The sequence below is a fragment of the Narcine bancroftii genome, chromosome 13 (genome assembly GCF_036971445.1).
Source record: "Narcine bancroftii isolate sNarBan1 chromosome 13, sNarBan1.hap1, whole genome shotgun sequence".
NCBI lineage: Eukaryota > Metazoa > Chordata > Chondrichthyes > Torpediniformes > Narcinidae > Narcine > Narcine bancroftii.
Genome location: NC_091481.1, coordinates 10,234,415 through 10,252,460, shown reverse-complemented (window position 1 = coordinate 10,252,460; position 18,046 = coordinate 10,234,415). Strand labels below are relative to the sequence as shown.

The following is an 18,046-nucleotide window of genomic DNA, read 5'->3' as shown; positions in this document are numbered from 1 at the left end:
TATACACTGCAATGGTTATGATATGAACAATAAATAAACGTGACTTGACTTATACAGGCAGTTCAAATCCTGGTCAAGCAGATAGTTTTAAGGTGCAACCTAAATAAGGTTGAGAGAGAGAATTTGCTAATCTGCCAAAGATAGAGTGATGAAAATCAGGGAACTTTTGTTTATTTGGTCTTCAATAGTCAAGATTTGAAAATGATCGGAAAAATGTACATTTAATTTAGTATATTGGTGAGTTGGGGCCCAATACTTGTTAATGAGAAGCAAAAATGTTGTGTTCACATTTATAGACAGATGTGAAGTGGTAGGTGGCCCAGGAGCATATTGAAATTGCTTGGTCTAGAGGGAACAAATAGATGAATGTGGATTTTATCACTAAATAAGCTGATGCAGGGTTTAATTTGGGAAGATCATTGCAACCTGAACCATCCAGGGAAAAGGCAGGCCCTTTATAGCTCCATTAAACAAAGTGAATAAGAGGAATTGTTAACAATCATTGTCCTGTTTATCTACACTACAACTCCTTAGAGCTAAGTGTGATAATGGACCCAAACCCAAATGCTCATTATATTTTAAAGTAATTTGTAAAAAATCTGATGGTATCATTTCTCAATTTGATTTTAATCTCAAATGGGAGACATTATCACACCATTTTTCCGCAACCATGCTTTTAGCGAGTCTTTTGGTGACACATAAGCAACTTCCCACTCGAATGTCAAAGAGCAGATGTTTACTGAGATCAAATTAATTCTCTTGTGCCATTGTTATCACATATTTGCAGGTCAATAGAGTCCTAGAGCCTTACAGGATGGAAACAGGATCATTGACTCAGCTTATCCATGCTGAACAATGTGCCCACTTACATTAGTCCCATTTGCCCACAAAAGGTAAGTATCCCTCCGATTCCCTCCATAAGTGTTTCTTTAAAGCTAATGTACCTACTCCACCACTTTGTCTGTCAGCTTGTTCTACATGCCCACCACGCTCTGAAGGAAGAACTATCCCCCCCACGCTTCTTCCACAGTAAATCCTAACCCCTCACCTTATAGTCGTCTTAGATTCTCTAACTCTGGGAAACAGACTGTCATTATTCATCTTAATTTTCCCCTCATAATTTTATGAACCACCACAATAAAATCCCCTCTCAAACTCCTGCACTCCAAGGAAAACAGGCCTAATTTTTCCAGTCTCAAGATAACTCCCTAATCCTGGAAACAACTATAAAACTCTTTTGCACCCTTGCCAACTTTATAATATTTCTTCCTTTCGCCAAGTGATGAAAACAGCACATAATGTTACAAATGCAGCCTCACCAGCATATTGTATAACTTCAACATGATGTCCTAACGCATGTATTCAATTCCCCAACCAATGAAGCCAAATGTCACAAGTGCTGTCTTCACTCTTCTACCTGTGCTGTCATCTTTAAAGAGCTACGTACCTGCATCCCTAGGTCCTTCTGCTTGCTAAGATTCTGCAGGGGTCTGCCATTAACAAAGTTTCTTGTTTGAGTCCTGTCCTGGTTTGATTTACCAAAATGCAGCACCTCACACTTCTCTGAGTTGATCTTCATCTGCAATTCCTTATCCCAGTTCCCCATCTGATCTAGATTCCTTTGCAAATCCAGCTAATCTTCATCATTGTCTGGTGTAGAACGTACTTCTGTGTCATCAGCAAACTCATCTTGCCATAAGCATCCTTGTCCAAATCATAAATGTATATTACAAATAGGGTCCTGGTAATAAATCTTGAGAGACTCTATTGGTTACAGTACTCTAGTATGAAAAGATTCAAGATTCTTTTTATTGTCATGTAATAAAACATATAATATATTACATGAAATTAAAATGTAATATTACATGAAAAGCCCCTTATGCACACATGACTGTGTGGCCAGGCACAATTCAAATGCCATCTACAAGTTTGCCCATGACACCACATTGACACCACAAACAGCAATGAGGAAGCCTACAGGAGGGAGATAGATCAGCTTGTTGAATGGTGTAACGACAACAACCTTGCATTCAATCTCAGCAAAACCAAGGAGATTATTGTAGACTTCAGGAGGACATCAGGGGAACACGAAGGCTCGGTAGTGGAGAGGGTCAAGAGCTTTAAATTCCTAGGTGTCAACATCTCCAAGGATCCTACGTGGAACCTCCACGTTGATGCAATTACAAAGAAGGCTCACTAGCAGATATACTTTGTGAGGTGCCTGAGTCAGTTCGGTATGTCACCGAAGACTCTTGTAAACTTCTACAGGTGTACCATGGAGAGCATTCTGGCTTGTTACATCACTCTCTGGTATGGAGAGGAACATCACAGGCACCCAACTCACTCCATCGAGGACATCTACGTGAGGCAGTGTCTTAAAAAAGCAGCCTCTATCCTCAAAGACCCTCACCACCCTCTTCACTCTGCTACCATTGGGGAGAAGGTACAGGAGCCTAAAGATGAGCACTCAGTGGCACAAGGACAGCTTCTTCCCTGCTGCCATCAGATTCCTGAATAATCAATGAACCAAAGACACTGCCTTACTTTTCGTGCACTGATATTGTTATTATTATTTTATTTTTTCTAGTAATATTGTTAGATGTTTTCACTAGGATGCTGCTGTAAAAGACCAAAATTCATAACAATAAATCCTGGTTCTGATTCTAAAGTTCCTTTAATGTGCAATAAGGCAGAGTGACCATTAGAATTCTTTAGTGTTTCTTACAGTAGGAGATAGAGAAGAAAAAGAGTCCCTTTAGAGTCACTGAGAGTCTGTGGATTCGGCTCCAGAACTCCTGCAGCCAGTGGCACTGACTGCTTTCTATCTGTTGGCAATCTGAGGTCCATCCAAATAATGGCCCTCTTCTAACTCCTGTCACGAGGCCAATTTTTATCCAGTTGGCTTGTAATTCCATTATATGCCATAATGTTTCTAACCAACCTACCACATGGGGCCTTATCAAACACTTTATTAAAATCCATATAAATAACTTCAATTACTGTGCCCTCATCTATGTTCTTTATCACATCAAAAAATTCCATGATGTTCAAGAAGTTTGTGTGCAAAAATTACATTCTCAAAGCAAGCAACCTAATTGCCACCAAAATGAAACTGACAATAATCAGTAAATTTCAGTGTTAAATGGTTAATAGTAAGAAACAAGGAGAATTATAGAGACAATTTGTCATAGATCTGTACATCTTCTCAGTGAAAAATAATAGGACAGGTTCCACAGTATATTTCCCATTATTGTCAGAGATAAATGTCTCCCTGATAGAAGTCTTCTATCACTTACCCTTTCACCTGGTTCTCCTTTGAGCCCAGATTGGCCTGGAATTCCATATCCTGGACTTCCCTTTAAAAAAGGTAAATACTGTATGTCACAGTTTCAGAACAAAACTCAGCTTTTACTAGACATTTTCATGCTTTGGAGTAAAAGGATTTTGGAAAACAATGTGAAGTACAATATTTCAAATGGAATAAATGTTGGCTATTATCGACTGGAGAGGATTTAATTCTCAACGCTAGGTATGCACCTCTGGGAGTAACCACCGTATTCTTTGATGTGTATCAGGCAGGGGATTCCCAAGTTTCTGCATATGTCACGCACTACAACAAACCACTGTACAAGTTCATCCTCTCTGCTGACATGCGAGAGTAGAAAGTTTTACGTTATTAGTGTTGACAAATATTTACCCAATCTGTGCTAATCAATAAAAACCTTGCAAAGAAGGTATAAAAAAAAATGATTAGATGTAATGGAACTAGCAAGGGAAAGATTCCAAAATTCAAAAAACTTTCTAAATTGTGCCCATATTCTCAAACTATGTTTAATTATCAGATTGTTAGTTATCTTATATAAAGAGGAGAATAAATAGGTATGTAAAATTGCCAACCAAGACGTTTTCTTTGTGAAATTCAATTCTATTTCTATCCATGAAGGGCAGTCAACCAAATTATCAAAATATAATAAAAGAATTAACTGACATATAGTGACTGCCCAATAATATAATCTAAAATTGGGAAGTGCTAGTCTTTTAGCTCTTTGAAGACAACCTTTATTTAAGTGGGGGTGTTTCCCTTGCGATATGAAAGAAGATATAAGCAAAACAAGTGAGTCAAAAAAAGATTTAAGAATAAAAATTGGTATGGATTTAAAAGATACAAAAATTTAGGTGAGCTGTTAATCTTAATGGAATTGATATAACCAATCATCGAGAATGATAAAGGTGACCATCTCGATAATAATAATTTAACCTGATTAAATAGAGTGGAAATTTTTTTCCTTAAAAAGATGTTTATAGCTCTTAGTAATTGTAATACAACTCTGATTATCCAAAATCAGATTCACCAAAATCCTCATTTATCCAAAAAATTATTAAAATTTTGGATAAATGCGGATATCCGAAACAAATTAGAAATCATCATTTATCCAAAATTTTTCAGAGCCGAACTGCAGTCTCCTGGCAGCAGTGCGGACCTCGGGCTCCCAGCAGCAGGGACCTTGGGCTCCTAGCGGCAGCACGGATCTCAGGCTCCTGATGGCAGCGAGGACCTCAAGCTCCCAGGCAGGAGTGGGAACCTTGGGCTCCTGGCAAGAGCTCAGTGGGGAGGTGTCAGTGATTGGCAGCATCCAGCATTTTTGGTGAGAATTAAATATTATTTTAATATTTCCCTTGTTTTTTTGTTGTTGTTTAAACATTGATACAAGTGATTTGCTGTTGCTACTGGACTGTTTTTGCTCCAAAAAAAGTTTATCTGACATAGGCTTGCTCAATTCCATTCCTCTGGATCCAAATAAAATCTTACTGGAACAAATACTTAGAAGCTTATGTTTCCAGATACAGGCACCAACCAGGCAGCTCACAATCTTGTAAGGGAAGCTCCCACACTCATCCTGATGAAAGGTTGGCCTGACCCTTGGTGAAAACATGTGGGGGAGACAATTGCTGAAGTGGGTTGAGCTCTCAGGCCAACAGTGACCCAGACTGTTTTCCTTCTTTCTTTTAAGAAACACGCTTTCCCTTGTCCAAGCGGACAGAGTTTATGTGACACCCATTTGAATTTCGACATTGTAGATGGAAGTCTCTTGACTACCATTTATTAAAGGGGCTATAATTCAAATGAGGTGATAAAACGAATGTGGAGAATAATAAGCTTGATTGTTATGAACAGTTCAACCACAATTCCACTGTATAGGCCAAATTAAAAGTTAGCAATCTGGTTTCCTCGTATCTATGTAAATGCCCCCTACAATTTACTCACATCTTCACTGTACTATTTATTTTTTGCTGTGATAGTGAGCTTGTCTGTAAAATATGATATTGATATGCTACCAGTTTTCAATGAGATCTTATTTTCAATGTGTGTATTCATGCATAAAGCCCATAAGGCAATGGTTACCTTTTCACCTTTGATCCCTTGGATCCCTTGATTGCCTTTGGGTCCCACAGGTCCAGAGGGTCCAATATCTCCCTAAAACAGAGTGCAAATCTTTATCATGGTTAGTGTAGTGGTTAGCACAGCGCTATTACACTGCCAGTGGTCTGTGTTCAAATCTGGTATTATTTGTAAGGAGTTTGTATGTGCTGCCCGTGTCCATGTGGGTTTCCTCAGGGTGGTTTGGTTTCCACCCACTTTCCAAAACCTTGGGGTTGTAGGTTAAATTGGGTGGAATCGGCTTGAACCACGTTGAAAATAAAATTTAAAATTTAAATTTAAATCAAATGTAATTGTGTTTTATTTAATAGTGATCAATAAAGTGTTGGGATATGGAGAAAGAATGTGACAGTGGAAGGCTCCAGCCCAAAATGTTGCTTTTGGATCTTTATCTTAGTTATAAATAAAGTACACTGTTTCTCCAGCATTATGTTTTACTTCAACCTTAGTGTATGCAGAATTTCTTTTTTTTATGCACGTGACAGTGGATCTTATTAGATTTCTTTTTGAAAGACCAGGCAAAGACTGGCATCCTTCTGCACTACATAAACCTACTTTCATATGACCACAGAATCTATACTCTTTCATAAATGACAGAGCCTGGCTTTGCACAAATAACATTGAATGCTTCTTCAACTTAGTTTACTTTGATTTGGTGATGTCTGGGGACATTAAATTAAATTTTATGTTTCATTTTAAATTATTAGCTTGATGTTGATTGAAAGGGTAGTCATTTGATCAAATTTCTCAGAACGTCAACCACATCTGGATCAGTCCAGGTGCCCAATCAATCAGGGGAGAGTTTTATTTGTACCCAAGATATTTACAAAAAGGTGATTTTTTTGGGAACAATTTACATCCATCAACCAATTGGCCAATTTCAATGCTTGGTGCAAGAACTGACCACCACTTACCCGGACTCCTTTTTTCCCAGTGGGTCCCACTATCTAAATTGAAATTAATAAAAAAAAAATTAATTTCTTACCATTGTATAAATGTCTCTATTTTCTGTAATGCACAAGACCTTCGATAAAATGTTCAAAGATTTGAGAAGCATGGAAACAAAATCATAGGTCAACTAGCCAGCTGACACAGATTTATCATATCATTGATAGACAAGGTCAGAAGTTATAAGCTATAAATAAATGATTGCTTCTGAACAAGTTTTTACTTTTCTCAAGAAGAGTAGGGCATCTGAAGTATATTCTCAGATATGAAAATAACACTGAATCAATTAACTGCTTGACCAGATTGGTATTTCAACCCTGCGTTATCATGAGTAATTTGAATGAACCAAATACATAGGCAATTTTAAGGCTCATTGCACCACATTGTTATTTGTTTTTCCCCATGAGTTAAAATTATATTGCACTCTCTCTGTTTTCTTCTTTTCCCAAGAAATCATTGGACTAGTCCTCATGATGGTCATTCTGACTGCTCTCAGACTTATGGGAAATTGGGCACTAAATGTGGGTCAGGTTAAATCTGAAATAGTTTAGCCTTTAGAGTCCTGTGATATCAGACATTGAGGGGTTAAGACCGAGGGGAAGTCCCTCAAGTAACAGAGGGGGAAGAGGTGACAAGGTACCACAGTGGTGGTAACGGAGCAAATAAAATCAAATGTAACAAATCACAGTGACGAGATGTATAGATTTGAAAGTAAGGGTGGGAAGAGACTCTGAACAGTTTTCCTTTTATAAATAATTTATTGTGAATAAAGTCTATTTTTGGTTAAAAAGAACACCTTGTGGTTGCTCCTCTGTTGTTTCAGGAGATTCCCCTTAGTCTCAGCTCATCAATGGGCCATAGCAGAGGAAATCTGGACTGTGGTCCTTCCCCACAGCGTGTGAAACCTGTTGGTCTTTCAGAATAGGGAGATGTTGATGAAGGAATGCTATCAGCTGGCACATTCTAGGCTGCATGAGTACGTGCTGAGGGATGCATGCCAACATGTGGGCACTGTGGGGGGAGGGACTGGGATCTGCCGTCTGAAGTCCTTCCATTACCAGGTAAGTCCCTCGAACAACAGAGGAGCCACAGGTGCCAAAGTGGTGGTAATGGTTTAATTAGAAATGAATGTGCAGTGATGGAAATGTATGGATTCAAAATTAAAGGTGGAAAGAGACTTTGAACTGGTTCCCTTTTGTAAATAGTTTATTGTGAACAAAGCATTGCCATTCATTTCAATGGAGAGGAAAAGCCCAGAGAAAGATGGGTAGATTTAAAGTAATTTATATTTATTTAATCAATTGATTTGATTTAATGTTTTAAATAATAAATGTATTTGTTTTTAGCACCCTTAAATATTTGTTTAAAATTTGTACGTTTCAACGTTTTCCAATTTTTTTTAATGATTAATTTTTAAGTTTCTGAATCTTTTTCAATATTTGTTGATATAAGAGTGATTCTCAGCTATTCAAGTTTTTTTGACCACCAGGGATTGGATAATTTGCAGTCAAACCATTCCTGAAGCCAGTGTTCCATTTATATTGAGGAAGTCCTGTGCACCATAGGATCTTACCTTACCTCTCATTGAGAAAGGTTGTAACAAAGCATTCTGCAGGGAAGATTTCATAGACCGTGTGCATCAATGTTTCATATTTTCCAAATTTTTAACCAGGCATTATGTTACCCATCATCATCTCGCATATAAAGTAAATATAACATTGTGAACATTTTCAAAACACTCCATGGAAGCATAATTAGACATGCAGCTACACAAGGACGGCACAGTTAGTGCGGTGGTTAGTTAGCGCAACACTGTTCTGGTAGTGTCTGTAAGGAGTTTGTACAATCTCCCCATGTCAGTGTGGGTTTCCTCCAGGTGCTCCCACCCTTAAAAAGGCACAGGGGTTGTATGTCAATTGGGTGTCACAGGCTCATGGGGTGGAAGGGCCTTTTACCGTGTTATATAAATAGATTATGCATAATGTATGCATAAATTTAAATTTTAAGGAGAATTTGGTCAGGTTTCCTTAGCTTTTTTTCAGAGAAGTAGAAATATATTTCAAAGTTGAGAGAAACATCAAGAAATAATTACCCCTTTGGCTGGGTCTCCTGGGAAGCCTCTATTTCCCTATCAGTAAAGCAAATGGATCAAAATGAAAACATAACATCTCAGTAGGTAGTGTGATAAAACTATTTTAATCCAAAAATTAGCTCGAGTAAATCACTTACTTTATTTCCTTTCAAACCTACAGGGCCTGGAAGTCCCTGTCAAAAATGCAAATTTGAAAAATATGTTGAAGGAAAACATTAAAATAAAAATCAGATAACTTGAAGGGCTTTTCCAAACTATGCATCCAAAACAAACCAGTTATTACCAGGCTACAAAACATTCAGATACAATATGTATCAAGAAATTCAAGAATTTCTGGAGAAACAAGTGTCTGCAGGTGTTGTAATCTGGAGCAATAAAATGTTACTGGAGGAACTCAGGAAGTCAAGTAGAAACTATGGAAGCAAAAGGATAGGCAACCTTTTGGGTAGAGACTCTAAATCAGGACTTGACCATTGAAGAGAGATTGTGTCTAAAGTTGGACTTGAAATGTTGACTATCCCTTTGCCTCCGCATATGCTGCTTGATCATGCAGCAGTTCCTTGTTTGCATTTTGCCATTGGAGCTATATACACTGAGATGTGGCCTTTCTTTCTCCACTCAGAAGGTCCATTTCAACTTTATCTTCATCCTACATTTCTGAATATTACGAATCTGATCCTGCAGTAAGAAGTCACACTATGTACATTGCTATCAATAGCTACAAAGTCCCTCAAACTATACCCCTACAAATAATGAATGAATAAATTGTTTATTGTTATGTGTAACAGAATACAGTAAGAAGCTTGGTTTTGCATGCTATCCAGGCAAACCAATTCATGAATAACATATCAAAAAGAAAAATGAAAAGTATTTTCTTACTGCAAATCCTTCTGGTCCCAATTCCCCAGTTTCTCCTTTATCTCCCTATAGATAGAGTTAAAAATTGTGAGTTAGTGCAAAGTTTTCCATCAACTTTCAAGTTAATTATCAGGCTTCCCATCTCTACCAGATTTGTTTGCAATATGTTCACACTATACAACAATAGTCAACTGTTGTTCATGATCTTACCTTTTCCCCACTTTCACCTTTCGGTCCTCGCTTCCCCTGCATATTTGAAAAAAAAAGACATTAGATTCCTTAAAATCCAAAAATTAGCATCGACTCAGCTACCTGATAGGTGTTTACAATACAGATAAATTCAATAGTTCAGATATTCAATAATTATATATTTTGGGGTAGATAATTGTGTGATACAGCATTTTAATAATAAACAATATGACCCAGAACTTCCTCTGAACAAGAATACAGTGCCATATGGGCGACACAATTAGCGAAACAGTTAGCGCAACGCTGTTACAGCATCAGTGATTGGGACTAGGGTTTGAGTCCTGCACAATCTGTAAAAAGTTTGTTTGTTTTCCCTGGGAGCTTCAGCTTCCTCCCACCCTTCAAAAACATACTGGGCCTGAAGGACAATCAGGTATAATTGGGCAGCATGGGCTTGTGGGCCAAAGGGCCTGTTACCATGCTGTAAATCTAAATTTAAATTTTAAAAATTTATAGATGCTCAAACCAGAGAAGAGAAATGTGACTATTTCCTAAGATTACCTGAAAAAAAATACACAAAGATAAAGGTTCAAAGTACTAAATTATAGTTAAGAAGGACTTTTAATGAATTCACAAAGCTTTAAGGATATACTATCAAAATATATACAGAACCAAAGATGTAAATAATAGGATTGGTGAAGCCTTGTCAAACGGGAGGTTCTGAGAAGCAAGTCAGGTAAACTAAATTAGAGAGGAAAATCAGAGCTTGGAACCTGGGCATCTCAGAAATAGTTATTATTTATGGGATACTGACCAAGTGACTGTAGAACAGGTCATTGTCATTGAAATGAAGAATTTTGGAAAGTGGAATAGAAGGAATAATTGGACTAAGGAGTGTTACAACTGTAGAAAGGAGCAAAGACATGAAGACAATTATAAACAAATAAGTCGATGAAATTTGAGATGATGGAAACCAATGGGTTGGCCATAATCAGGTGACAATTGTTTAAATAGACTTGCTGAAAAAACTTTGATGCATTGAAGTTTACAGGGAGTTGAAGCAGAGAGATTGATAAGGGGATGATTGGGTCTATTATGTTTAACGTGACATAAGCATTGACGAGAGTTAAAATAAAAAATGTATAAGAAACATTTCCAAGTGTAGGATAATACATTTACATAAAATGACAGGGCAGACCAAATAGGAAAATGATTCAAAGAACAATATGTAAATTCTAAGAAAGTACAGTGGTTCTCAATCATTTTTTGTTTACTCACATACCACATTAAATAGTCCCTTACTAACCACAAACATAGGATGCCATAGGTGCTCTGTGGTTAGTAAGGGATACTTAAGGAGGTATGTGAATGGAAAAAAAAGGATGAGTACTACTGCTGTAGGATATGGTGAAATTCATAAAAGCCAATCGAGCCAAAGAAGGACAAAATTCCTTTTCTTATCATTTCATAGGTTCTTTCATGAGGATGAGATGATTGAAATTGCCTCTGTGCAGCGAACTCAGAGCAGTTTCACAATGACTGTACTAAGATGGAATATTAATCTTTATGCAGAACATAAAGTCAACAGCATAACCAAATGTAATGCATAACTCCTACCTTTTGGCCAACTTCTCCGTCTTTCCCTTTATCCCCCTGATTGCCCTAAAGAGAATAAGTAGATAAAATAATATTTCAAAAAACATCTTCAGGTTTCATCTTTTAGGATAAAGACAGTCTTTACTGTGTTTCTAAGCATAAGTTGTTTAATCTGGGGTTTCCTGACATTCTAACTTAGATCCTGTTACATTTTACAGATATGGTCCCATGTCCTCAACCCCATAAAACAGAATCCTAATCTTCCCATGTACTTCCTCTGTAGTTATTAATGGCCATCTCATATTAAGACTTTTTTCAAGAAAGAAATAATTTGCATTTATGTACATTTTGCAATATCTCAGTACAACCAAACAATTTGCAGCCTGTGTGATTTTTTAAAATGTTTAGTTACTGCAGAAACTACAAATGTAACAGCAAGACCATACAAGTGATGTAGCAATGCTGATGAACAATGGGAAGATCTTTCCTACTCTTCATTTTTAAAGAGATGTATAGAATAACTTGCCTTATAACCTGGGTTCCCCTGTGCTCCAGTAGCTCCCTAAAAATGTCAAAACAAAAAAGCATTAAAAATTGTTTTAGAATTATTATGGAGCAAGTCTAAAATGTTGTGGCTATTAATTTTCAGGTTTTAGGATATAGGCAATATATTAATCAACCTTCCTGTTTAACGAAGAATATTATTTAATTTAATTTAGACACAGTAACAGGCCCTTTTGGGCCATGATCCCGTGCTGCCCAATTACACCCAATTGACCTTCAACCCCTGATACATTTTGAAGGGTGGGAGGAAACCGGAGCCCCCTGGGAAAACCTACACAGACATGGGGAGAAAGTATAAACTCCCTACAGACAGCATGGGATTCAAACCCTAGTCCTGATCACTGTCGTGGTAACAGCATTGTGCTAATCGCTACGCTAACCGTGCCGCCCAACCGCATGAAGGGTGAATAATCAATTATTTTCCTTTCCTTTTTTTGAAATGTCTGCCTTGAAAGCCTATGTTTTTTGTTAAGGATATATAGAAAGAGGTTGATGTGATCAACATTTGTAACCCAAAACCTTAACCTCGCTTCTCAGATCATAATGCATCTGACGAGTAATTTTAAAGATTATTCGATAAGTTTGGTAAATGTGTTATTGCTGTTTCAGAGTGGAGTTCTTTTCCTTTTTAATTGTACAGTACTCCTTGTTTTGATATCTAAGCAGACCATTTGGTTCACATCAGCAACAAACCCCACCACCCTGTTCTCTGTCTTTCATTTAGCTATCCTACTATGTCATCTTACATACTGTGCATCACGGTATGAGGACACTGATGGCCCTGAGCGTAAAGCCCAACAAAAAGTAGTGGTCATTGTCCAAGACATCACAGGCAAAACGTCCCCACCATTGAGAACATCTACATGGAACGCTGCCGTCGGAGAGCAGCAGGAATCATCAAGGAACTACATAATTCAACATAAGCTCTTTTCTCGCTGCTCCCATTAGGAAAGAGGTAGAGGTGCTACAAGACTTGCACTACTAGGTTCAGAAACAGCTACTACCCCTCCACCATCAGACTACTCAACAACAAACTCAATCAGAGAGTTTGAAATGTTGAAATGGGCTAAGTTAGCTTGTCCAAGTTTTTCCCAGTTACTTTGTAGATATTGCAGAATATTATCCAATCAAATAGAAGGTAGATAGTCAATTACTTGGCTTTCCTTTTTTCAAATGTCTGCCTTAAAAGCCTATGTTTTTTTTTTAAGGGCTTGCCTTGTTTTCTTGTGCAAGCATGGTTAACTTTTGATACATAAATTTCAAGGCTTGCTTTATGAAATTTCCTGGCTAGAGTTTTAACTTCATTTTCTCAGATACACAATATTCCCTATAAAAGAATCCCTTCTCCTCTCTGTTCCAAATCCATCATTGTTACAATGCTTCCCACATTTATTTGTTACCTTAACCAGAGAGAGTACAACACACTTTTATTCAGTAAGAATACCACATATGATCTTTGAACTGAACTAGGGTTTTGGCATGGATCCAGGGTTTATATTAGGATATGTGGGAGCAGAATCAGGAAAGGAGCCAGTCCTTAGAACGTCACACCATAGTGAATTGCCAGTTCACTACAACCCCCTTTCTTTTTCTCTTTTCTTTGGCTTGGCTTCGCGGACGAAGATTTATGGAGGGGGTAAAAAGTCCACGTCAGCTGCAGGCTCGTTTGTGGCTGACAAGTCCGATGCGGGACAGGCAGACACGATTGCAGCGGTTGCAGGGGAAAATTGGTTGGTTGGGGTTGGGTGTTGGGTTTTTCCTCCTTTGCCTTTTGTCAGTGAGGTGGGCTCTGCGGTCTTCTTCAAAGGAGGTTGCTGCCCGCAAAACTGTGAGGCGCCAAGATGCACGGTTTGAGGCGTTATCAGCCCACTGGCGGTGGTCAATGTGGCAGGCACCAAGAGATTTCTTTAGGCAGTCCTTGTACCTTTTTGGTGCACCTCTGTCACGGTGGCCAGTGGAGAGCTCGCCATATAACACGATCTTGGGAAGGCGATGGTCCTCCATTCTGGAGACGTGACCCATCCAGCGCAGCTGGATCTTCAGCAGCGTGGACTCGATGCTGTCGACCTCTGCCATCTCGAGTACTTCGACGTTAGGGATGTAAGCGCTCCAATGGATGTTGAGGATGGAGCGGAGACAACGCTGGTGGAAGCGTTCTAGGAGCCGTAGGTGGTGCCGGTAGAGGACCCATGATTCGGAGCCGAACAGGAGTGTTCACTACAACCCCCTAGGCTCTATAGGCTCTATAGGAAGAACTTAAAAGTTCTTACTAATCTTATATTATTGGGTCAAAAACATGTTCAATCCAACTCAGGCCTTGTGCTTGCTTCTTCTACTAAGCTAAGATCTTGCCAACTTTTTGTTGCCAAATGGCTACCAATACTGCAAGGCCACAAATGACAACCAGGCTTCGAAACTGTGAAACACAGATAAAATTACTTAACCAACATTTCGGGCTTGAGCCCTTCATGAAAGACTCTGACCCCAAATGGTTATGTATCTTTACCTTTTCTGCACAAATACCGCTGCGTGACTTGCTGAGCTTCTCCAAACCTTTTGTATAAACTACAATCACAGCATCTACAGACTTTTTTGTTTAACTTCAAGATAGTGAAAGTCCAGTTTTCATTCAGTCATTCACACCAGGGGAAGTACAGTTAGCGCAATACGATTACAGCGCCAACAATCCAGGTTTGAATCCAGTGTTGTTTGTATGTGCTCTCTGTGTGTTTGTGTGGGTTTCCTCCAGGAGCTCTGGTTTCCTCCCACCTTTCGAAACATGCATGAGTTGTAGGTTAATTGGGGTATTTGGGTGGCATGTGCTTGTGGGCTGGAGGGCCTTTTACCATGTTGTATATTTAAATGAAAATTAAGTTAAAATAGATTTAAAGGATGAACAATAATATTTGATTTCATACCATTAAAGTACTGTTATTATAATTAAAACAAAAATGATGAAAAATTTAAAAAAAGACCAAAATATAATAATGGAGCTGATGACCCCACTCAAATGAATAGAACAAAGTTAGGTGTGCCTCTGCATACACCAGGGTCAGAGCAAGAGGGTAGATATGCTGGCATCTGATTACCAGCAAAATCTATACATCACTACTTTATGCTCTGGAAAACACTATATGAGCATTATAACAAGCTAAATGTTCTTGATGAAATTTCCATCAGTATGATCCACCCAATGTTTCCTTGTTTTAGTTCTATTGATCTAAACACCTTATACCTCAAGGGACAGGAAAATGTAAGAACATATGCAAAGGGCAGAATGAAAATGAAAAGCAAATCTCTCCCCCATTTCAAATTAAGAGATTTGTTGTTAATCAAATATCACATTTTATTGGATTATTCTGAGTGGGCTAAATTACAAGCACCCCACCCATTGCTTTCCAGCACTCACTGTTGGTAGACAAGGTTCAGATGGTGAAATCTTGTTTTACCTTCTCTCCCTCGATTCCTTTTTGTCCTGATATTCCTGGGATGCCAATCCCATCAACTCCCTAAAAATAAATTATTTATAAAATTAATTTACTTCAAGCAAAATATCCTTTGCCATTAAAATGGCCAACCGTGGAATGGTATTGGCAGCTCATTTTGAGGGCTCTCTGTCATAAAGAATACTGTATATAAAAGTTGGCAAGTCATGTTGGAGCTGTAATTTTTTTTAACCATACATGCAATATTGTGCAGAGTTCTGGTCACCATGCTACAGGAAGGAAGTGGAGGTTTTGGAGAGGGTGCAAAAGATGTTCACCAGGATGTTGCCTGGATTGGTGTACTAGTTATAAGGAGTGTTTAGACAAGCATATTGTTTTCTGTGGAGTTTCAAAGGCTGTTGAGCAGGCCAGTAGAAGTACCGTAAAACCCAGATATCCAGCACCTATGCTGTACCTCTGGTTAATAGCTTTCACTGTATCACAAATGGAAAATGGCCAACTCTGGAGGAAGATGGATGCTGCAGGATAGAGGACCCAGGCCCTCTGATAGGGAAAATAACTCAGAAATAGAAAATAACCTCATCCATTGTGACATTTGGTTTCTCTTAATTTCAAGTTATTCCTTTCACAACTTCAAGACTTTGCAAAGTACCTCATGAACACCAAAGTGCTGTTGAAGGATATTTATTATTATTCTGTAAAAACTGGGCAGATAACACTGGATAACAAAGATGTTGCTTCTTGAATACTTTTGGGTGTATGTTATGGATTTTGGGCTGCTGATCATGAAAATCATCTTAAAATTTTCCTATCACAAGATATAAGCTATTTTTGTCATTTCCTGTAATATTTTAAGTCTACTAGTATATTGCCCACAAAGCAAGCTGTTTTGGTCACTCCAAGCATACCTGGGCATGGACTCAGTGCAGGTATTATATAAATGTTGTCTTAGACCTAGGCATGCTTAGTTAGGATAGATGCAGATAGCCTATAAGAGCAGCTCACATATATAGATGCTGTGCATTTCATAGATTGGCTGCATGTTGATACACATGTTCTTCAGGTAATAGCATAGTGAGCATACTTAACATTTATTGTCTTCATGAAGATTCAATACAGCAGAAATGTCTCGTTAATGTCACAACAGCTGTGATACATTCTATAACATTTGTGGTAAGTATACACTTAAGTCTCAAAGATCCAGCATTACTGCACTTATTAAGAAAACTCTACTTTAAAATTGATGACCAAGACAAACCCTGGTCTCCTCATATTTGTTGTGCAACATGTGCAGTCAACCTGAGAGCCTGGCTTAGATATACTCAGATTTGAACATGATAAATTCAATAAAAGTTAATATAATGTTTCTCCAATTTCCTACGTGATACTGCAGATCTGAAATTCTCTTTGTGTTCAGCTTGAAGTTGGCTATCATAATCCAAAATATTTTTCAAGAAGGTGGCTACACTGCTCCTGCAATAACACACGCAACCAGACCGGTTGAGTTCAGTGAGCAGACTAGTTTATTGCAGGCTGCTGGGCTCCACTTATACTCCCAGCCTGGACCTGGCTGAGAACTGCGCTGGAGGGTGCTGACGTCACCTGGGCGTCACGTGGTCTCCAAGCGCGGGTTTCTGAGCCCCGAGCTGGAAGGAAGGGAAACCCCTGACAGTGCCATTTTGGCCGGCTGCCCCACCGCATGGCTTACAAGCGGGGCCGGTTTGCCTGCCTTGTGGTGAGCCGCCACAAAGCAAACTTTTTGAAAAAAATGTTTTCCGGTGTAATCTGTTCTGGATGTTTGTTGAGGGATAAATATTGGCCAGAATACTTCTGTGCTTTACTTTAAACAAGTAAAATTGGGCTCAAAGATTTAATATTTCATTGGAAGAGTAACATCTATAATATTCTAGTAACACTCAAGAGGAATGTTAATCTTTATTTTGCACTCAAATTTCTGGGCAGAGGAGCTGATATGCTGAGTAAGATCCATGGACTCACCTGGAAATCAGTTCCAAGAAGCAAGTACCACTCTCTTGCCTCTCAACTAAGTGACTGTTACTCATTGGTGTCAGTACTAGTCAGCTAACTAATTGACGACAGACTGTTGTTGACTGTTATTTGCTAGAGACAAGAACAGCTTCCATAGAGCAAGGACAGCTTCCATGAGTACTAATCAATGAGTGTTTTTTAAACTGCAAACATGTAATGACACAATCAACGAAATATGCTGCAACATGGGAAGCCTAAAAAGGACTTTTAGTTAATTCCTGCACCACGATTTATCCTGCAGGACCTCTATACTTTTCAAGGGAAGCCTGCAGTCTAAACCGCACTTTAAAACTCACCTCATGAATTCACTGTACAGCTGATAACTGAGCCCATGTTGCCTCATGTAAAAGCACTGGGACTAATGCGCACAGGAAATTAAGGCGTGCAGTGTGCACAACTACAAGGTGTTCAATTATGTTAATTTATGTTACATTTTTCACAGATTTTTTCCAACATTGCTGTCTAAACAACATTTTCCAGCCTCATCAAAGTCAATTTTAGTGTAATTACTAATATTTTGGTTAAGATTTACATTACCTGGGGCCAGAATTAAACCTGAGAAATTATCAAAGATTGACACCATCCCATTCAGAAAATACATTATAGTGTTAAAAAAAGAAGTTTTGGCCTAAAATTTGCCTTATACAGCCACATTTGAAAATTAAAGTTGAAAGGGAGCTAAAATAAAACATAGTCTAAATTATAATTGCTAAAATATATGAAATATATGTGAACATGGAAAATCTGCAATTTTCCTTCCATATCCTCTATGTGCATGAAGATGTAATCTGTGGAAAAATTTGGACACAATAGAGCATCCCAGGACACATAGTACTTTTGGGTTTCTTGCCACATTTGCAGTGG

General features: G+C 38.3%; 2 protein-coding genes across 14 annotated transcripts in view; one reads left to right on the top strand and one right to left on the bottom strand.

Moving 5' to 3' along the window:
* The window catches only part of col7a1l (collagen type VII alpha 1-like), a 208,364-nt gene that overhangs the window by 44,038 nt on the left and 146,280 nt on the right, over positions 1 to 18,046 (bottom strand). The window contains exons 40-49 of the mRNA XM_069907699.1: positions 15,137 to 15,196; positions 11,650 to 11,685; positions 11,145 to 11,189; positions 9,549 to 9,584; positions 9,360 to 9,404; positions 8,618 to 8,653; positions 8,481 to 8,516; positions 6,355 to 6,387; positions 5,405 to 5,476; positions 3,297 to 3,356 (exon numbers count right to left, since the gene is read on the bottom strand). Coding sequence (XP_069763800.1) covers positions 3,297 to 3,356; positions 5,405 to 5,476; positions 6,355 to 6,387; positions 8,481 to 8,516; positions 8,618 to 8,653; positions 9,360 to 9,404; positions 9,549 to 9,584; positions 11,145 to 11,189; positions 11,650 to 11,685; positions 15,137 to 15,196 — 459 coding nt within the window. The remainder of the gene's footprint in view (positions 1 to 3,296; positions 3,357 to 5,404; positions 5,477 to 6,354; positions 6,388 to 8,480; positions 8,517 to 8,617; positions 8,654 to 9,359; positions 9,405 to 9,548; positions 9,585 to 11,144; positions 11,190 to 11,649; positions 11,686 to 15,136; positions 15,197 to 18,046) is intronic.
* The window catches only part of mest (mesoderm specific transcript), a 366,224-nt gene that overhangs the window by 243,401 nt on the left and 104,777 nt on the right, over positions 1 to 18,046 (top strand). The gene's annotated exons all lie outside the window — the stretch shown is intronic.